At 38.4% G+C, this 19,695-nt stretch overlaps 1 protein-coding gene across 1 annotated transcript; it reads right to left on the minus strand.

Annotated features, from left to right (window-relative positions):
* Positions 1 to 297: 297 nt before the first annotated feature.
* On the minus strand, positions 298 to 15,685 carry LOC111345867 (uncharacterized). The gene is made up of 18 exons (XM_088748527.1): positions 15,671 to 15,685; positions 14,534 to 14,645; positions 9,616 to 9,761; positions 8,793 to 9,044; positions 8,255 to 8,419; positions 8,028 to 8,141; positions 7,749 to 7,880; positions 7,570 to 7,666; positions 7,249 to 7,467; positions 6,783 to 7,159; positions 6,281 to 6,448; positions 5,835 to 5,945; positions 5,569 to 5,688; positions 5,250 to 5,340; positions 4,702 to 5,076; positions 4,196 to 4,333; positions 2,980 to 3,213; positions 298 to 1,957 (listed from the first exon to the last, which is right to left on the minus strand). Exons 2-18 carry the CDS (start codon positions 14,631 to 14,633, stop codon positions 1,617 to 1,619), a joined length of 3,180 nt encoding a protein of 1,059 aa, XP_088604653.1. The 5' UTR covers positions 14,634 to 14,645; positions 15,671 to 15,685; the 3' UTR covers positions 298 to 1,616.
* Positions 15,686 to 19,695: the final 4,010 nt, after the last annotated feature.

Here is a 19,695-nt window from a genome sequence, read left to right on the forward strand (position 1 = left end):
AAGATTCAATAAAATTATTAAAATAAGTTTCACAATTCAAGAATGACGTGCACAAAGGTGTGATATCAGATTCCTAACTATCACGATAAACCTGTTTGATATTAACATTAATTTGATATCCTGATACTCAGACATTTCCGAAAGCCCATTGCTACAAGTAATTGTAGTTTCTAAGTTGGATCAAAAGCCTACGATGTGAAGACCATGAATAAATGCAAAAACTTAAGCATAAACAAAGTACCTTCAAGTAATCGTTCAATACTCGACTTTCTCGTTCAGTTGCATCACGGGCCATAATTTGTAGTAGTATTAGTTCTTTATTTAATGTGGCACCACACTTAGCTACAAGTTACTTTCCAGGAAGCCCAGAACAAAATATTCAATAAAAAATTACAACCTACATCAAGAATTATGTACATTAAGTAAAATATTATTATAAAAAGGATATCGCAAATTTAAACATATATCTGTATACATGTGTAGTAAAACAGAGGTCAAAAAACTAAAAACTAAAAACTTAATTTAGGCGACGGATATCGTGAAGAAACGTTCTTGTGTCAGCCTTTGCGCGTATAGCATCTGGTAGCGCGTTCCAAGTCCTAGCAGCAAAATAACAAAATGACTTAAAACCATGCTTGGTACTGTTAACCTTAGGTAAGGAAAGCATGTTAGTGCCTCTTCAATTGCAATCAGTCCTCCTTGGTTTAATAAAGTCAGCAATAGGTCTGGGAGCCTTATTTTGAAAGCAGTTATTGACCGTTAACAACATATCTTGAATCCTACGACTCTTCAGTGTCGTATGCAAGCCGATACAATTGAGCAGGTCTTCATATGAAATGCCCTTATCTTTATATACATATCTAAGCGCACGTTGATTTACCCTTTCCATTTTCGTTGTATTCCTTTCCCCACAGTGGTGCCATATCTGGCTACAATAATGAAAGTGAGGTAAAATAAATGCGTGATAAAGTGTTTCCTTGGTTTTAAGAGGCAGGACATTCTTAAGCCTATTTAAAGCATTAACCTGACCCGCCACCTTTCGACAGATTGATGCAACATGAGCATCCAATTTCAGCTTGTCATCCAATGTTACACCTCATAATTTTATCTCACTGGAAATAGGTATGGGCCTCCCTGCGCATTCTAACTGGAAATCAGAATCAGTGTTTCCTAACTTTGATTTCTTTGGTGATCATTCCTAAAATTTTGTCACATCAATGCAAGTCTCTTTGCTAAATTGCATAAATGAAAAATTCACAGACGCCGGATGGTTAAAAAAAAATCTTCGGTGCTGCGCTAGTTACTGAAATCCAGTGGGTCATGCGCGTGCATTAGTGTATCATGTGACTGTCGATTGATTTAGCGAGCGGAACGAAAAACAATAACCACCTTAATTTACACCATTACATACAAACATTTTGAGAGGAACTTTTTGAAACCTTTTATTACTTGAATAACTTTTTATGCTGTTTATTCCAAATCTACATTGCGTAACAAGCATTTAAAGTGATGAGGAGTCTACCCCTATAGGTCATTTTAATTTACTGAATTAGCGTTTTTTAGTTTTCTTAATCCTGCGCGAAGTTTTTATTGACCTTCGATTCAACAGATATGCATCAAGTAGTTTCATAAAACACTTCAATATCGTGAGGCCGAAAAGTGTAACTTCCTGCCAGGAATGATCGGGTGAAGGAGCTGCCATAACTGTGGCCAGAAGGTGGACTGTAGGTGTGTCCAAGGTTTGAGTAAGAATTTGTGTTGGATGAGGCGTAGCTGGCGATGTGAAGATCGTGTCCTCCACCAAATGTAGATCCATAGCTAGAACAACTGTATACGGAATAGCTCCTGTAGTTACTGTTTGGCCCTTGTTGGGTCAATTTCACTGGTCCCCAGCCTGGCTTGTTAACCAATGAGAACAAAAAGGCGCTCGAAGTGTACTGATATCCACAACTAGAAGCTGAATAACAAGTAAAGAATTTGAAATATAATTCAACAGTCGATTCGTATTTAAAATTCTCAGAGACACTCACGAAATTTAGCAACATTTATTCTATCAGCGTGTGCAAAGGATATCATCATAGGCTATGAAACATCACCAACCTTCCAAATCTATTCTAAGTATCACGTTTACCCTATTAAAGACGTTAATTACTTTTTTAACGTTTATGTTCAGCGTATTTATTTCTGGGCGGCGTTTATTTTGGGGTGGTGCTTTTTTCTTTTTTCGGAATCATATTTCTTAACTCGTTGACACAATCACGGTAAAACATTAGCAAATATTATGTGACTGGAAATTTTTCCGCGACCGTTTGTCTGAAATATTGAGAATCTGCCTAGAAGAGGAATATCGAATTTCTCCCCGTTTGGCCCCGGAAGCCCGGACAAAATCAATCCCCGAAATGACATTAAAAGTTTCTGCTGCCCTTTACTTTCTTCAATATTTAGAAACTTTTAAATTCACCTGCCGTGGTTGAAACTTGGTGCAGGCCCCAACTGCTTGTATAAACCCTGTTTGAACATACCCTTCGCTTCTTTTGCGCATTGCTCGCGTTGTGCGCTAGTAACTGATGAATAAAATAATTCATCTGACGGCAATTTGTTTCACACAGTGTTACTTGAAAATACAATCACTTACAACCCAAGCTTAAAAGGCACTCGGAACGAAGGCCATGATTAGTTTGTTTTGTTTGTCAGGCTAAGCTATACGTACTCAAAGACGCCGTGGATACCTTTGATTTTATTTGCTCTGCCGTTTTTAGAATTTTGAACTACTATAGTATAACCAACGAGTGGAGGCTTTTTTTTAACTCCAGGTAAGTTCCTTTTCACAGGAATGTGCTTGATCTGCTCGCTTTCGCCTGTATTAGCGCCTGTGTCTGATTGTGCGATAAACAGATGAACTCAAGATTTTAAATTTGTAGGTGCTATTTTAGTGAGGAGAAAAAAACTCCACATAAATGCAATCAATGGTGCACTTACTCCATGATAAGCTGTTGTATCCACCAAAGATGTATTTTCCCACACGGACAATAGTCACCGTCGGCCCTTGGCCATCACACAAGGAGTGGAAGGTAGTGCTGGCCCAACCATCAATTGATGCTCTCCAACAGCGCTTCCAGTAGGAGGACTGGCTCTGCACAACGGGCTTCAACCAATTGCTTAGTGTTTTAAGGTAATTGTTATCATTTGCCAGTATTGTAGAATGATCCAACCCTTAATTAAGGAGATAAGTGTTATTTTTACAATGATTTCACCTTTCTTTGTTGATTTTCAATTCACGAACAAGGTCCAAAGCGAGGGAAATGTTCAAAGTACCTAATGGAAGGGCTTGGCTCCAAGTCGTCCCGCTGATCTATTCTTAATATGGAGTGAATCTACTCAGTAAAATCTGAAGGGCTTCTCTACCTCCCGGCAGTTGCTCTTACCTAAGATTAAATACCTACGAAAGAGATTTTCGTATAGCGGAGAAAAACTATGGAACTGACTTCGCGAAGATATTTGATTGTGCGAGTCTTAGCATCATTTAAAACAGAAATTAAGGATAACTCCTTTCACATCTCTTTACATTAATACAAATATTTATTTTACATTTTAACACAATGTACTTTTTCACATTTTAAACTCCGTATCTGTAACCACACGCCCCTTTTGGATATCAGGCTAGTTTATGGGACATACGTGTTTTAAACAAAGTGTATTGTAGTCGAACCTGTAGTAGCGGTACAGCACTCAGCGGTCACCCGAGTTTAAGAAATTGACTCTCAATTGAACCGCAGTCAATGCGTTGCTGACGGATACCATACACTAGACGCAGATGTGACAGTAATTCTGTTCACTTTTGCAATAAGTAATGTCCGGAAAGCTTCAAGTAGGTCAAAATATCGAGGTGTAATTTTAAACTCAGTTGTGACGGAGTATATTCGTCATGAATGTGGGTGTACGTTGAAAAAATTTCAGCCATCCTAAATACTTTTTGATAACAGACTTATAGGACAGTTTTTAAATTTGATTCTAAAACATTTTGAAGAAAGCCGAAAAATAAGTACATTTCCTGAATAAAGCTTTGCAGCAAAATGATTAAAGTCTATTTTTTAGTTTTTAATTTTATGAAGGTTTCCCAATGATTTCCGGAAAAGGATAACTCATTCTTTACAAATTACAAAATATTATCGTCTGATCTGTCATGATGTCTCACCTGCACTGAATAAAGAGCTGCACTGAAATCCATCTCCAAGGTATCCCGCGTTACACTTGCACTTGTACGAGCCACGTTCATTTGTACACGTGGCCAGCTTGTGACAGTAATTTAGCTCACTTTCACATTCATCTAAGTCTGATAAAGGAATAAAATGAGTTTACACCCATTTAGAACGTGTAGGAGGAGATAAGAAAAAAAGTAAGCCCCAGCTTTTGGCCCATGGTTAGAAAAATTGTATTATGCTGTTACGCACGACATATACGTCTCACTTGGGAGTGTAGATAGAGACCAACGAACTCTCCTGAACGAAAAGTTGACAAAATGCCAGGGCAAAAACGCGATGGACTGACATCCTACTCAGGAGACGAAGTACCTATGTTTCTCGTCGCCTTTCGCTGAGATGTAAGCGGGGTAGGCTTCACAGGGAATGGGTCATAACCCTAAGTAATTACGTTTTACTCTAAATTATATCTTATAAGCTTTATTTGATATGTTCCACTCACCCTTCTTACAAGTAAACTGATAACAATCACTACACTGCACGTCGTTCCATTCATAGTCGTGTTTCACACCAAGTGCGTGCACACAATCTTCTTCTTTGAGGTTATTTGGCTGATTCTCGGCCCATGCTGTAAAGTTTCCATGTCCACGATCCACCCAAGTAAAGTCGCCTTCTGTTGATCTGTCATTGAAACCCAGCCAGGATTTATCGCCATTATGGCGATGTTGTATGTAAACATTTTCTTCATAGTTGTTGACATCAGCAAGAACTGAGTTTTCTTGTCTGCATTCTTTTACAGCTGTGGTCCAATTTGTACAGGTATCACTTGTGTAGTAACAGAAACCATTGAAGTAGCTCCATCCGGGAGGACAGATGTCTGAAAGTGAATATGTTATTTAATCTTGATAAATTTATTATATGTTTGCATATGACACATTTTAATTGCATGAAAGTGTAACTGTAAATGTGTATGTTTGTTTCCAGTCCTCTTAAACATGCTTCATCTCTGCTGTATCTTAAAGTTTAAAAGTATTTTGCATAATTACTCACCTGTTAGGACCGCATAACTTACTGACACGGGATCATATCTGGTCACGTACAGCTCCTTGACACAGACTCTGAATCCGGAGGCGTTGATATTCTGCAAACAATAAAAAGTTCTCTATCAACGTGAATGATGCAATTCTACATTTTTAGACTATCTCCGCACAAGAATTTGGGAAAAAACGAAAATTTAACATCTCTTTCTCCCGAGACATGGTTTTCTTCTCGGGGTTTGTTTTCTAGTAAAGCGAACAAAAAAGGGTTAATGTATTCACAAAAGTTTGGTAATCCTCGATGATCACTCAATCCAATCTGAGAAATTTACCTCAATCCACGTAGAAATGCCGTTATGAACTGGTGCCAAGTTTCCGCTTGCTGTTGTGCTGTGATTTGCTGATATTTGGACGGATGGTGTCGCATTATAACTTCGTGTAAAATGCACAAACTGTCAGTAGAATGGAGAAAAAAAGGGTACTTAGGGGAATTCTGGAATTTTTGTTTTCCTAAACAATTTTTTAAACTACGTTCATTTTCCAACATCGCAATTTTGCATGGAACATTTATTTTCTAAGAAGACTATAATATACCAACCTCGCAGTAAGCATTGTTGTCTTCATCTCTTGGTGCATTTGTGTTTGGAAAGTTTACAGAGTCATATTCAGTGAAGAGCGGCTTATGCAACTTAGCAAACGCCATCCAGGTCTGGGAAGAAGCAGGGCACAAAACAACACATTTAGTCATAATAAGTACAGAATTTCATTTTCTATGAGTTACAAATGATATGGGGTAAAAGACCTTTGAATTTCATGAAAAATTAATTGTAATGAAACTTATTTGTTTGAGAAGTGAGTTTGGACAATTTTTCCTTACCAAACAAAAATAATACTTGTAAAGAGTCCTGGTCAGGCTTAAGCACAACTTCAGACTTACGATTATTATACGGAATCGAGCCGATGTTTCAATGAGACTGAAAAAAAGGTCTTAATGTAAAGACTTTATCGAGTAGTGATAGAATTTGGAAAGAGAATATCGCATACCACATAAATATCTTGATGGATGCCATCAAAGTTTTGAAGCTCACGCAAACCAGCCTTGAACGAGTCCTTGGATACATCTTCTGCCCAGATCAACGCAGCGTCGTGTTCCTTTCCACTTCGTTGGTGATCAGACGTCACAAGGACAACTGGTAAAGCTTTAAACTTGTCCTAGACACATGCGGGGATATCATCACTTAGTGGTCTTAGTGCGTTTTTGCATTATTTTGTAACTATGTTTGATCTGAAGTGATGTTAATAAATTAATCTTAACCAATCTAATTTTCCAGTAGAGACAAGTACCAAACTAAATTCAAAGTTTAGCAAGTTACAACTTTTAATTTATTCAAGTTACAATTTTTGATTTAATCTTTTAACTTCTCCGCGAAAAAGTGTTTCTTTTTCTTCATGTTTTCAATGTCTTATTTTTTTCCGTGGAAATGGAGCTGCGTCTGTTGAATCGAAAGTATTGCTATACTGGTGAACTGGTTAAAGAATAACTTGCCTTTGGAAAGGTCACATCTGCGCAATTCGTTCCTGACCACCATTTTGTCATCTTGATTCTTCCCGTCATTCCCTCTGGGGGTGCTCCTTGGTACGCCATCCAATCAACGGTTGCGAGAGGATTGAAGTTGTTTCCATTTCGACCAGATTGCATTGCACAAACTGTAAATTTTTTATTGTTGACTTTTTCGGTCCAAGATGTGATAGCATGGTGCACTGTGTTGGAGTCATTGAGGTTCATGTGATTAAGGGTGATCTGTACATGCACTTGTTTGTTCGGATAGAAGCTGTATGGTGGGAATACGACTGTTTTGCAACTTGAGTCTGACCAATCAGGAACTCGAAGAAGCTTAACTCGACCGCGAATGATTGGAAAACCTGTAAATATTTAAAAAGCTGATGTTTGAAATCTTATTCATGTGTCTTGTTAGCAGAATAAAATTATTTCTTAAAGAAATATGGCTTACCTTCACAGCTTCCAGGATGATACAAGGTATTGTTGTCCAGTCCTTTACAGAAACTCAACTTGTACTGACATTCGTTGTCATATGTTGTTCCATTTTCGGTGCAGACTGGATCTTGATACGACGGGCAGTTGTCGTTACACACACACCGAGCATCATGGGCACTGTAGGTTTTGCAGACTCCAAATGATGGGCAAAACACGTCTAGGCAGGGATTGAGGTCTGTGAAGGCAAAGAAAAATGATAGCTGCATCTGAATAAACTAAAGTGACTAAAGTTACACAACAGAATGATCGCATACGTATTTTCAAGTTGAACACAAACCTCCAATCACAATGTAACTAACAGAGAGAGGATCGTGTTTACTTTCTGTTCCACTCAAGTCTTTAACACAAATCCTCATGGATGTAAGGCTAACTTCCTATGCAAAGGACAGAGAAGGGACAAAAGGTAAAACAACAGCAAAACGAAAAACATAAAACATAAATAGACTGCTCATTTACCTCAACCCAGGCTGATATAATGTTGTTTTTCGGTGATACGGGGCTTTTCATGGTAACTTGAGGGTTGTAAATATGATGCACAGACACAAGCACAACTGGTGAGGCATAGAAGGTTGTGTTGAACTCCACTTCCTGTAAAATAGAAGAGAGAACAATATATTTGAAAGAAAATTCTAGTTATACAGAGACCTCTCCTTTGCATACAAAAACCCTCCAAATTTCTATAGCTTGAAAAACCTCCTCGTAGTTCAGAGTCGAATCACAGTAAATTACACTCACTTGACAGAAACCATAATTGTCATCAGCTGTCGGCGAAACGATGTTTGGAAAATCTGCCTCTCCTGACAGCGTTAAATTGAAGTCAGAGCCATTTCCAACAAATGCGAACCAGTCCTGTAGTAAAAAACTTCGACGCATAAGTTGCCATAAGACAAAGTAGGAGGCCGTAGAAAGAACTAATGGTTTGCACGTCCACTCCTGGAAACTACGATAAGAATGTCTCTTACCACAATGGTGTCTTGATGTTTCCCATCGAAGGACAGAAACTCTCGGATGCACACCTCTAAACTTCCGGAATCTACATTTTCCAACCAAACATACATAGCGTCATCTGGCTTTGTGTCACGCGTGTATCTAGTTGACACAAACACGAAAGGTCTTGCAGGAAAATTCTGCGGTATTTTAAAAGCATCACTATAAATGTCTAGTCGAATAAACCTAAGTTCAAGAGGAAACTACGTGGCCACACCCACTAAAATTAACTTAGCTTCTAGCTTAATTGTCTTTTGCACGAGAAAGTAAAGGCTGAAATATATCCTTCGTATTCTCTTCCATCACCCGGGTTTGAGTTTTGGGATCCACCATCAAAATTTTAAAATGTAGACTACACACTCAATTAATTATAAAAACCTGTTAAAGATAGTAATTGATTAAAATGCTAAGATGATGATCAACAGCTAGAACATCCCGGTTCCTCTTTAGTGTTGCTTCATGGAATATCTCTAGCTTAAAGGTTTTGACCTCGAGCCTCAGCTTTACTCTAACCTGTGAGAAGGTAACTTTTTCACACTTAGCTTCCGTTGTCCATATCCCATAAAAAATAACGCTGCCAAGTGTCATTTGTGGATGATCTTGAAAAGCCAACCAATTGATGATTCCTGTTCCATTTGATCCAATGCCTGACTCACGTGCACACACCTTAAAGCCACGTGCAGTAACAGATTGAACCCAGACAGCTGAAGGTGAATGGACACGTGAGAACTTCTCACCATGACTCATCGTCACGTGAACGTTAACCTGTAATTACAACGTTAAAGCGCCTTAGAAATAACTTTGTAGTAAGATTGATGTTCACAAACTATTGTTAAGACGACTGGTAAAAGTGAAATATATAATATTCCTTTTTATCTTTCTGTACACTCTCTTTTTTTTAGCGAGTACTTAAGATATAGCTCGACTATTCTCTACCTTATCACGGGTTTGTTTCGCCTTCTTAATAAGCTCTTGTTTAATGACTTTGTCCGAGATTAATCGTTTCTTCGAACGTTGCAATGGATATTCCCCTTTATGATTCAGTTAATCTCCATTTTTAAAGGTTTTTTTCCCTAGATTGCTTCTCTTAACTTCTGAAATCTGGCCTTTAAATTCCCGGTAAGTAATGGAAGTAGCAAAAAAAAGAGACTGAAGAACACGATTGAAAAAAGACGCGTAATGTTCAAAAAGGAGCAACAAAAGAAAGTCATTGGGAAGGCGTATTCTAAGGCTTTGCACGGCCAAGCTCAGCTGCAACCTTCCTCACTTGTTAACATGACACAGTTTCTTCATCCACAAGGAACGGCGTAAATCAAAATTGTAAAAAAGTACTTACGGCTCCCGATCCCTGGAATGCATTTGGGAATACAACATTTGTACAGCGGGGCAATCGACAATGAAGAGGGGGTGAACATGCACTGTTGCAGCTCCAATCCTGCATAGTTTTGGAAATATTAAGCCTGCCGGTTTGGAGTGGAATACCTATGGGTAAGGGCAAGTATCCTTGTAAGAAAATATCGAGATGGCCCGGAGGGAAAACAAACAGCACATTACGGCCACGTTGTTTTCTCGACTGGCAAAAGCATGAGATTACTACTATGTTTTCCTGCTGTAGAGGAATGCGTGACGTCATGTCACGGATTCGAGTTTTTCATTGTAAATGCTCAACTGAATATTTCGTAAGGTAAACCGCGAAGATTTTCCTTTCACAGTATTCCTAGTTATTTTTATTTGCTAGGGTATGTATGTAATTCACACAGGTAGAGAACTGACTGATTTATCCCTCCTGCTAGTGTCCGCAAGTTTTCTGCATTCACTTGTTTTGCAAATAACAGAACTATAGGTTTCCATTGAACTTCGAGGAATTTTCGCTCATTTTCACCACCACGGCCATTTGTTCTTTTTGTCGATGAGAGCGACTACAAACTCGGCCTCGTTCTCGCGCTGTAATTTCGGCACCAGATTACGTAACCACGAGAACTGGGAAGTGGCCCATCAATCGACCTTATAGATTAATCCTCATTTATCAAAGATATCAGCAAAAGGTTTTTAGGATCAGTGATTTTCCAGGAGAGGTCTTGTTCCGGATCACATATTACGCCAAGACAAAGTTCTAGAAAGTATTTAATAGCAAATGTCAGTAAAAATCAGAGAAATCGCGGACTTAGCTCAAAATTCAATTTCGCTCATACTTTGTCCATTGGTAGGCTTAAGTCCCATACATAGGACAGCAATGTCCGTTTGTTGAAATTCTCACTTGTAGAGGAGAAATCTACTTGAAACGGTTTACAATAAGAGATTTGCATGTTCAGTGGAGCGCGTAGAATTAATTATCGTAATTACGAATTCGCCTCGACTACGCGCGGCGGGAAAATCAGGTCATGTGACTTATAATTTAAAAGGAACAATTTATGCTGTAATAACATTCGAAGCTAGTCATCAACGGTCATAAAAACGCAAACATCAAGATAAAACATCAAGGGATCCGACTACGCAGAAACACAAATTTTGACTACGACATAACCACGGATGTAACGAGCCGTGTCTTACATTAGTACAATAAAGCCTGACAACGTTGATCCCTGGGCTAATCTTCAGAATAAGTAGCCCCTTCAACCATAGGAGCGAATCAATAAGTTCTTGAACAAAACCTATGAAATTGTCATAATTCGTGTAGTGGCGCTGTCGAGTCAGTTCATCGTAAGTTTTAAATTAGTTTCTCACTAATCCTATTTGTCTGATGCATCTGCAATTGATTGGTAGCACATCTAACTCATCACCTTTCCTCGATACTAAAATATGATTTTATTTTCAATTGCACCTACAGCTGCTCTGAAATAAAATCGTTGGTACCTCAAACAAACGTGTCAAAAATTCCCGCGGCACGCAATGAAATCGACTAGGAACCTCCCGAGCTATGTTCAAGACTAGGATAGCTTCAACTTTCTACCATTTTATTTCCCTATGATCTTTTGTATCTGTACAACAAGACATTCCTGAGTAGTCCAGTGGTCAGTGCGCTGGACTCGGGTCCGTTGGCCCGGGTTCAAGTTCTGGCTGGGGCATGACGTTGTGTCCTTAAGGATAGACGCTTCACTCACATTGCTTCGTCTTCTCGGATAAGCCGTAGGTCCCGTCTCCTGCAGGGTTAGGGGTAGGAGACGTAAATTTCCCATGCACGAGATTACTGTGTAGTGGATGTCCTCCCCGGGGTGGGATGGGTGGGAAGGTGAGAACGTTACATGGACTGCCAAAGGCGCCTGATAAAAATGCTGACGTCCGATCTCAACCTTACCATATTGTTAAGCGCGACTGAATATATCCACATAGAAGTCTGCGCTATATAAATGTAAATATGTAATGTAATGTAAGCCAATTTTCAATATCTGCCATTTTGAAGTAATTAACACTTCACATGTATGCAGTTAAAAGTTTCCAATGTGAAGCTCTTCTAAATTGTTAAGCGAAGCAAAATCAATGGCCGGATTAAGTTAAATATGCACCAGAGCAAAATGTAGAGGTACACGTAACAGAAATGGGTCGAGAAACGTTTACAAAATCGGTCAGTACAAAACGTAGATTGCAGACTGCACACATGACTACAGCACACGTGATTTTTGTTACAAGCTACTCTGTTTCAACTGAGTATCGCTAGCATGGTGTCCTGGCGCCGAACAAGAGTGGATTTTGGATTTTTTATTGTTTTTGGTACACTTCAAGAGGGCGAAAGAACACAGAACGAAAACATGTTTTCCTGAATTTCCGTGGAAGATGATGACTTTGGATCGACGATTGCATGACAATACATTAACGAAAAAACAGTCTGGTCTGCATTTTATACCTAGTCTGCAGTCTGCGTTTTGTAGTGACCGTTTACAAAGTCTGCTGTGACTCACTTCTTGATCTCGTCTTTACGTGTTTGGCTCGTCATGAGATGTGAGTTTGTTTCGTGCTAAATTCTGCTTTCTCTTTTTCACAAGCGACCTTTGTTAAGTAAGTCGGCTTCATGTTGGCGAAGTTTCCTATCAGAGCACTTTTCAGTGTTGTGCTGGTAGAAATGAAAACACTTGACACATTGCAATAATCGAGGACCTTTCATGCGTCTTCGATCACTTGACTGATCTGTCACGCACTTGATCACCAGGTATCATCGAAGCCGTGACTGCACTTTTTTTAATGTTGGGAGAAGTAATTTTTAAAAGACCCACATATTGATTGCGCGCGAAGAATGAAACCATATTTTTCTTAAACATAGTGACCTTCTAAAGTTGAATGTTCTAGTCCCAAAGATTTGCTTTTTGCTTGACCTGCTCAGGTAGGCTACGTAATGAGCAACATATTGGCCATTATTGATAGACGTGGACACGTAGTTGGAATTTTTGGCACTTTGACTTAGAACAAAAATAAACTACCATAAAGAAACTTCCTTTCCATGTAAACCCATTTATTTTTTTACTTTTACAGTTTACCATAAAGGCCCACACTTAAACGTCAATTTCATCGTCTTTTCCATTTTCCGAACATTCTTAGAGGCGTGGCTCCTGATCTGACATTAGTGAGGTCACTTAATTTTAAAATTTTAGAAATAAATTATAGCTCTTGTAGGGAGAATTAATTGCTTGATACTATTAGCGTTTGAATAATATTCAGAAAAAAAATGAAAGTATATTTGAGAACGTCTGTCCTTAAACTGTATCTGTAATATAGTTATTGGGTTCTACTTCTCGTACCAAGCGTTTTTGGCAGTTGTTTTAGGGTACCATAGAGCTATTAAAAAACAGCCGCAGGGTGTCATCGAGAAAAAAATTCATAAAATCTTGATAACGAGAACATATCTGCTTTTCATGTCATCAATGTATCGTTCAAGACCCTAACTATAATGTTATTGCAAAGGAAAGTTCACAGATAATTATTGACTTACGCAGGCAAGCCATGAATTTCGTTTCAAACGTCGAAATTTGGCTCGAGAACACTCGATCGTTTTTATCTAATAACTCTTTAAAAAAAGATTAGAAAAACTAACCTTGTTTTGGTTACTTTGGTACAAGGGTCTATCAATATAGAAAGCATGAGCGAAATCGATTTTTTGGCTGCGTGCGCCAGTTTGATGATCATATCTGATTTTGACTGACAGTGCCTCTTAATCTCCCTGTCCCTGCTGTCACAAAATTTGATAAAATAACAAATTTTTCTTTCTATAGTTAAAAGGGGTGATTTAATGCTTTTCTGGTGACTGGACCTTTTCCGAAATGTTTTAAGAGCTGAAAATTAATTGGAAAGATCTGTATTGCAGACATTAGGAATGTCCGTTATTTTCCCAGACGATAAAAACATTCTCTTCATTTGGCTGCTTGGTTTAATTTGGGGAATTTCAAAGAAGTTTCTGGTCATGAAGCACTAACTTCCAGCGGTTTCTTAAACTACGGCCTGAATGATGTTTATACATCTTGATTAGTTGAAAAGCCCATCAAAATATTTTTCCAAATCAAGAAACTTAACCAGAGCTAGTTTGAGGACATTTTACAAAAGAGTTGTCGCGTTTTCTTGACATGTTCAAATGAACCGTATCAAGATATTCTGCAAAACAAATTTAGATGTGCAATAAAAAAAGACAAAAATACAGGGACCTTGCTCTCTCTCACTGGTCAGTAATTTTGATGTTATGACTGACACCTTGTTTAGAAATGATTTAAAGAAAACGTACGTATTTATATTGAGAGTTACGCATCTTTTTTCGAACATTTTCAATCACGGCTGTAGCTCAGCCATGACTTATGGGCACAGGTATTTGTGAAATGATTCGTTCAAACTTTAGAATTCGTCTTGTTTGAAGTTCACGTTAACTTAACTGCAGTAAGTTATGGTGAAAAGCTCTGTGTGATAATCTTCTTTCCCTTGGTGCTCTTGCGTCTTCTATCATCACCAGACAATGAAACGTTTTGCTTACCATATAGATGTAAATTAAACGTAACAAAAATTGGCAACGTTTGAATGAACATTAAGCTTCACTTATGGAAATCTTATTTCGTCTTCCTCGACGCAGCAATAATCAAATCAGTTCTTATTTCAAAGATTCTTTACTTTCTAATCAAGCAAACTTGCTATTTCGCTATAGCAGTGATTGTCATGACCAATATCAATGTATTTAATGACTTTCCTGACCCATCCGCTACGAACAATTACTGACAAGAAAAAACTTTTGTCTCTCTTCATATATTTCGAAAAAATGAGCAACTGGATTTAATTCATCTTACCAAGATCTTCTTTTTCATCTCTCTCCATGTCCATGAAAGCAGAGTTCGCAATAATGAACAGACAGATGGTAACGATAATGACACAAAAAATTAATTTCATGGTCTCTTATATCTGCAACAGAAGAGAGTGTTTGTTTTCCTAGTCAGCAACAACGATAACTTCCAGCCATAAAAACATTTTGATACTTGAATGCACTAAACCAGACCAACACGGACTTTTTCATCGGAGTTTTAGAATATTTTACATTTTTTTAAAATAGAATACCACAAAATTAATTAACCCTTTCCTACCGGCAGCAGACATGCTGTTCAACGCAGCTTTATTCTCTGTGTGAGTGTCTCATTTGAATTGGAGGGAATGAAATAGCGTCAGGTTCTATCAGATAGGAACATGGGTTTTGGAAATATGTAAGTATCAGGAATGATCAAATCAATGTTATTCAAACAGGTTTATCCTAACAGTGGTTATAAATCTGATATCACGCCTTTGTGCAACTTATTCTTGAAATGTACAACTCATACATACATACATGCATACGTTAATTGACCACTCCCCATGGGGGTTTTTCAGGGCCAATTCCCACCCAGCAACCACCCCAGCGGAGGACATCCATCACACAGTAATCTCGTGTGTGGGAAATTAACGTCTCCTACCCCTAACCCTGCAAAAGACGGGAACTCCATTTATCCGTCCCTTTCCGAGAAGACTAGAGTATCTAATCATTTCTTGATATAGAAAGGTAGCATATTCCTCTCACTTGTTTTAAGACTTTGAGTGTTGGTCCGGCCGGGCCTCGAACCCTCGACCTCCCGCACAACAGTCCAGCGCTCTATCCATTGAGCTAACAGGGAGGCAGGCGGTTAAATCAGTTTAATCATGTTACTGAATCCCCTTTCTGCGTCACGCTTAAGAGCTCTGCATGTCATAGCCTCGTTGTATGTTTGATTACAAGGAAACGTTGTCGTTTTTTTATTAGGTAACCTCATTTACACTGGGTTTCCAGAAAGGCGTTGCATACGAAAGAAATATGCTCTATACGATGTTTATCAAGGGACAACCCCTATGTTTCCATTCTTGTTTCCAGGCAGAATCTAAAGTAGATTCAAAAGGTAAAAAAAAAAAAAAAAACCACACACCTGTATTTGTAGATAAAGAAGAGATCTAATGCTCAGTGAAGTTATCGACAGAACACTGCAACTAGACGGCTTGACGTGTTCTCTTCAATAATGAAGTATGTGTTCCGAAAAGGAGTGGTTTTGTGGATGGTGCTTTTTGATTGGCTGGCTAGTTTGACGTTACTATAGTAAAACTAAGTGTGCAAAGCTCACCTATTGTATGCTTTTCGATGAATTGAAATATCAAGCCATTCCGCCAAAGATACAAAGAATATTCGAGAATCCTTACGTAAAAACAGATTCGCTCTAACGAGGGGCTAATGCTCGAAATGTCAGCTTTAGAAACTCTCTACGGCTGTTCTTTCAGAGAGAACTTTTTGGCAAGCAAGGTCAACATAATAAAATGTAAAATTTGTGTTAAAAACCTCGATCGGAACCTATTGCAATCGATGATTAAAAGTCGTAATTAATCCTCCATTTATCAGAAATGTCAACAGAAGGCTTTAAGGATCACTGACTTTCCAGGAAAGCTCCGTTATAGGTCACTTATACCACTATGAGAAACTTCTCGAAAGTTTTTCAAGTTGCTGTTTTTAATTATAGATAAAATAACAATTTGTAGCGCCTTGGGTTGAAAGGGGTGAGATACTTATGTGTTGCGTACGGCACTTATCAGTATTCACAACGCACGATGTAATCCTATCCCGGACCACATCGACAACGGATCAGTTTCAATTATTATCTTTTACAAAAGTCTTTCCTCCCTATTTTATTTACCAACGCTTTGTAGTAACCACTTGTACCTTCGTTTAACCATCGCGGTTTTCGTTTCTTTCCTCTTTATTCATGCGTGTTTACCTTTTTTTTAGAGAACGTGGCGCCTGACAGTCTCTGCTCGCAGGGTACGGCGTCTCGTGGCAGAAAAATAGGAGAGTGATTCCAGCGTGCGTCGTGAAAGCTCTACGCAACACATTTCCAAATGCCAGGAGCCAGTATTCAGGCTTTAAGTTTGCAGAGCTAGATTTAAATTGTAAACAATCCTGGCTCTATAACAGTGATTAAATTGTGAGATCGAAATGCCCTCTCAATACTAATAAGTTCTTGACAATAAAAACACTCGCCAGCCCTTTCACCATTTTGTTTGAATTCCTCGAGGACATGTTTCTTTTTTTTTCAGTGAAACTTTCATATCTAACTTATATATGAAAAAAAAAATGATAGTTTTGAGTGAGAGATTTTAATTTCGATGTATTTTAGCAGTTGCAAACAACATTGCTCTTAAAATTTGTCATCGCTACGTTTGGTGCTGCGAGATGTAAATGGATCTACATATCAGTCGGTGCTTGCAGTAAAACAATTAATTATCGGTTACTGGTAACAGCTGTACAATTTAATAAGAAGTTCATATATTAAAAAAATATTCTGCACCATTACGAAATGAAACAGGTGGCTATTTCTGGTTCTTTGGCTCTGTCGGGGTGAACAATTCAGTTTGTTACCCAAATCTTGTCATTCAACTACTTTCGCGAGGGAAGCCGCATGAAATCACACGGGTAATGTTGAAGAAAGCCTGACAACTCCCTGTCGTTATCTAACACGAAGAAGTTCACTCAGTGTGTGCAAAATAAAGTATGGAAACATACTAAATAAAGACATCTCTCTACATAGAAAAAGGGACAAGTTATTCCATGATATTTTTTAATGACTCACTAAACTAAGCACGGGATTGCGTACAACCGCGTCGTAGCCACTAAAACATGGAACTACCTACAACGACCTACAACGACCTAAAACAATCTACAACAACCTACAACGAACTACAACGACCTACAACAACCCCAAAATAATCTACAACCACCTAAATTCTTTGCAAACATGGCAAGGTTATTCCCTGTTAGCCATTATTATTGTGAAATGACAGGTCACGTTTTATTCGAAATACGAGAATATCTTTAAACGGCTTACTGTATTTTGCGAAACGAGCTCTTCGAAGACTCTAGCGATATATAACTTATTTCTTCCGATTCTTAAACACTATTAGTAGATACAACTCGATGCAGTGATGATTTGTAAATAAAGAGTTTGAGCCAAAAGGTCAGAAGTGCGCCGTTTCGCAAATTACAGATGTGTAAATCTGTAATTTGCGAAACGAGCTCTTTGAAGACTCTAGGATATGTAACTCTTCCGATTCTATAACACTTTTCGTAATATGTAAATCATACACTTTTCTATGAGGCGCCAAAGTGGACAAAAATGCCGTTTAGCAATTTTTCTTTCCAATTACATAAATAGAAAAAACCAGGAAAGATTTATTACTCGACGTTTCGGGGTCATCGTGACTCCATTATCAAGAGACTAGTTTAAAAACATGCAAATAAGGAAAGGTACAAGAATAGCATAAATTAGACTGAACGGCTTAAACAAACACCTTGGCGCGGATGGAATCCGTTTGCACGTTCAGTGTTGGCTTACGCATGCGAATATACAACATTTCATTAACAAGGCAATCAAATTTGCCGTTACATTTCGTGATGACGTTGAATTGCTCGATCAAGCGTTCAGGCATTTCACTATTGTGCTGGAGGTGGTAGTGTTTGTAGATAGAAGATGATTTCCTTGTGTGCCCTTCTACGCACCAAAGATTGAGAGTAAGGTCTACATCAAAAGAACCAACACGGGTCTCCTTCTGCATTTCCAGAGTCATGTTGACATTAAGTACAAGCGCAGCCTAGTTAACACCATGGTGGATCGCGCTTATCGATTATCTTCTAACTGGTCTTTCTTCTCCGAGGAATGTGACCGCCTTAGAGGGGTTTTTCATAACTTGAAATACCCAAAGCCACTGGTTGAAACTACAATCAAGCGGTTCGTTGAGAGAAGGATTTCATCTGCAGAACCCTGTCCATCACCAGACGTACCATCGGAGACTGTGAGATTAGTGTTACCCTTCAAGGACCAGTCGTCAGCTAATCATGTTAAACAACAACTGAACAGTCTAAGCTCGAAGTTAAGCGTGACTGTCCAACCAGTGTTCGTTAGCCCTAAGCTCGATCAACAGCTTAAGCAACACGAAATTAAGCCCCCTATTGTTAACCAACAATGTGTCGTTTATGAATTTAAATGTAACCTGTGTGATGCAGGGTATGTGGGCTATACTCGTGGTCACTTACACGAGCGCGTAGAAGGGCACACAAGGAAATCATCTTCTATCTACAAACACTACCACCTCCAGCACAATAGTGAAATGCCTGAACGCTTGATCGAGCAATTCAACGTCATCACGAAATGTAACGGCAAATTTGATTGCCTTGTTAATGAAATGTTGTATATTCGCATGCGTAAGCCAACACTGAACGTGCAAACGGATTCCATCCGCGCCAAGGTGTTTGTTTAAGCCGTTCAGTCTAATTTATGCTATTCTTGTACCTTTCCTTATTTGCATGTTTTTAAACTAGTCTCTTGATAATGGAGTCACGATGACCCCGAAACGTCGAGTAATAAATCTTTCCTGGTTTTTTCTATGCCTTTGCTTTAGCAAATCCCTGCTGATCAAATTACATAAATATGTTCTAAACTCAAGATTTTTGTCCTCAGTTTACATATTAGATGCTAACTTAGTGAAATATTCATGCTCTTTTTCGCATTTATTTTCAAAACTCTTCAGTTGCATTCTAATTACAAAGAAAATGCGTTACAAGTACGGAAAAAATTATGCTAATTCAAACGTGTTTTAGATGTTCTAATGTTCTTATTACATTATATTTTGAAAAAAAAGTATGCTAATATTGTTCTTTTCATGCCAGGTTTGAAAAAAACTCTGCTCATAAGAATGAAAAAATGCATGGCAATTGCAAAAAATACATGGCTATTGAAAAAAAAAAAAAAAAGCGTTCTAATTAGTATACAAATTTATGCCAAAAGCATCGTAGGCGTTGAAGGTCGATTTTGCGCCAAACGTTTGCCATTTTTCTTTAGGTCGATTGAGTTATTAATGGGAAGAAACGGGAACTTAACGTCCGATCTGAGGGAAGCTATTAGCAAAATCA

The sequence above is a fragment of the Stylophora pistillata genome, chromosome 2, assembly GCF_964205215.1.
Source record: "Stylophora pistillata chromosome 2, jaStyPist1.2, whole genome shotgun sequence".
Classification (NCBI taxonomy): Eukaryota; Metazoa; Cnidaria; class Anthozoa; order Scleractinia; family Pocilloporidae; genus Stylophora; species Stylophora pistillata.

Bases quoted from the DNA above. Each gene is read 5' to 3' on its own strand.
- LOC111345867 (XM_088748527.1), bottom strand. From the start codon at position 14,633: ATGAAATTAATTTTTTGTGTCATTATCGTTACCATCTGTCTGTTCATT. The intron at 8,142-8,254 runs GTAAGAGACATT...TTTTTACTACAG, and splicing joins AACATCAAGACACCATTGTG to GACTGGTTCGCATTTGTTGG. The intron at 7,667-7,748 runs GTAAATGAGCAG...TCCTTTGCATAG, and splicing joins TTATATCAGCCTGGGTTGAG to GAAGTTAGCCTTACATCCAT.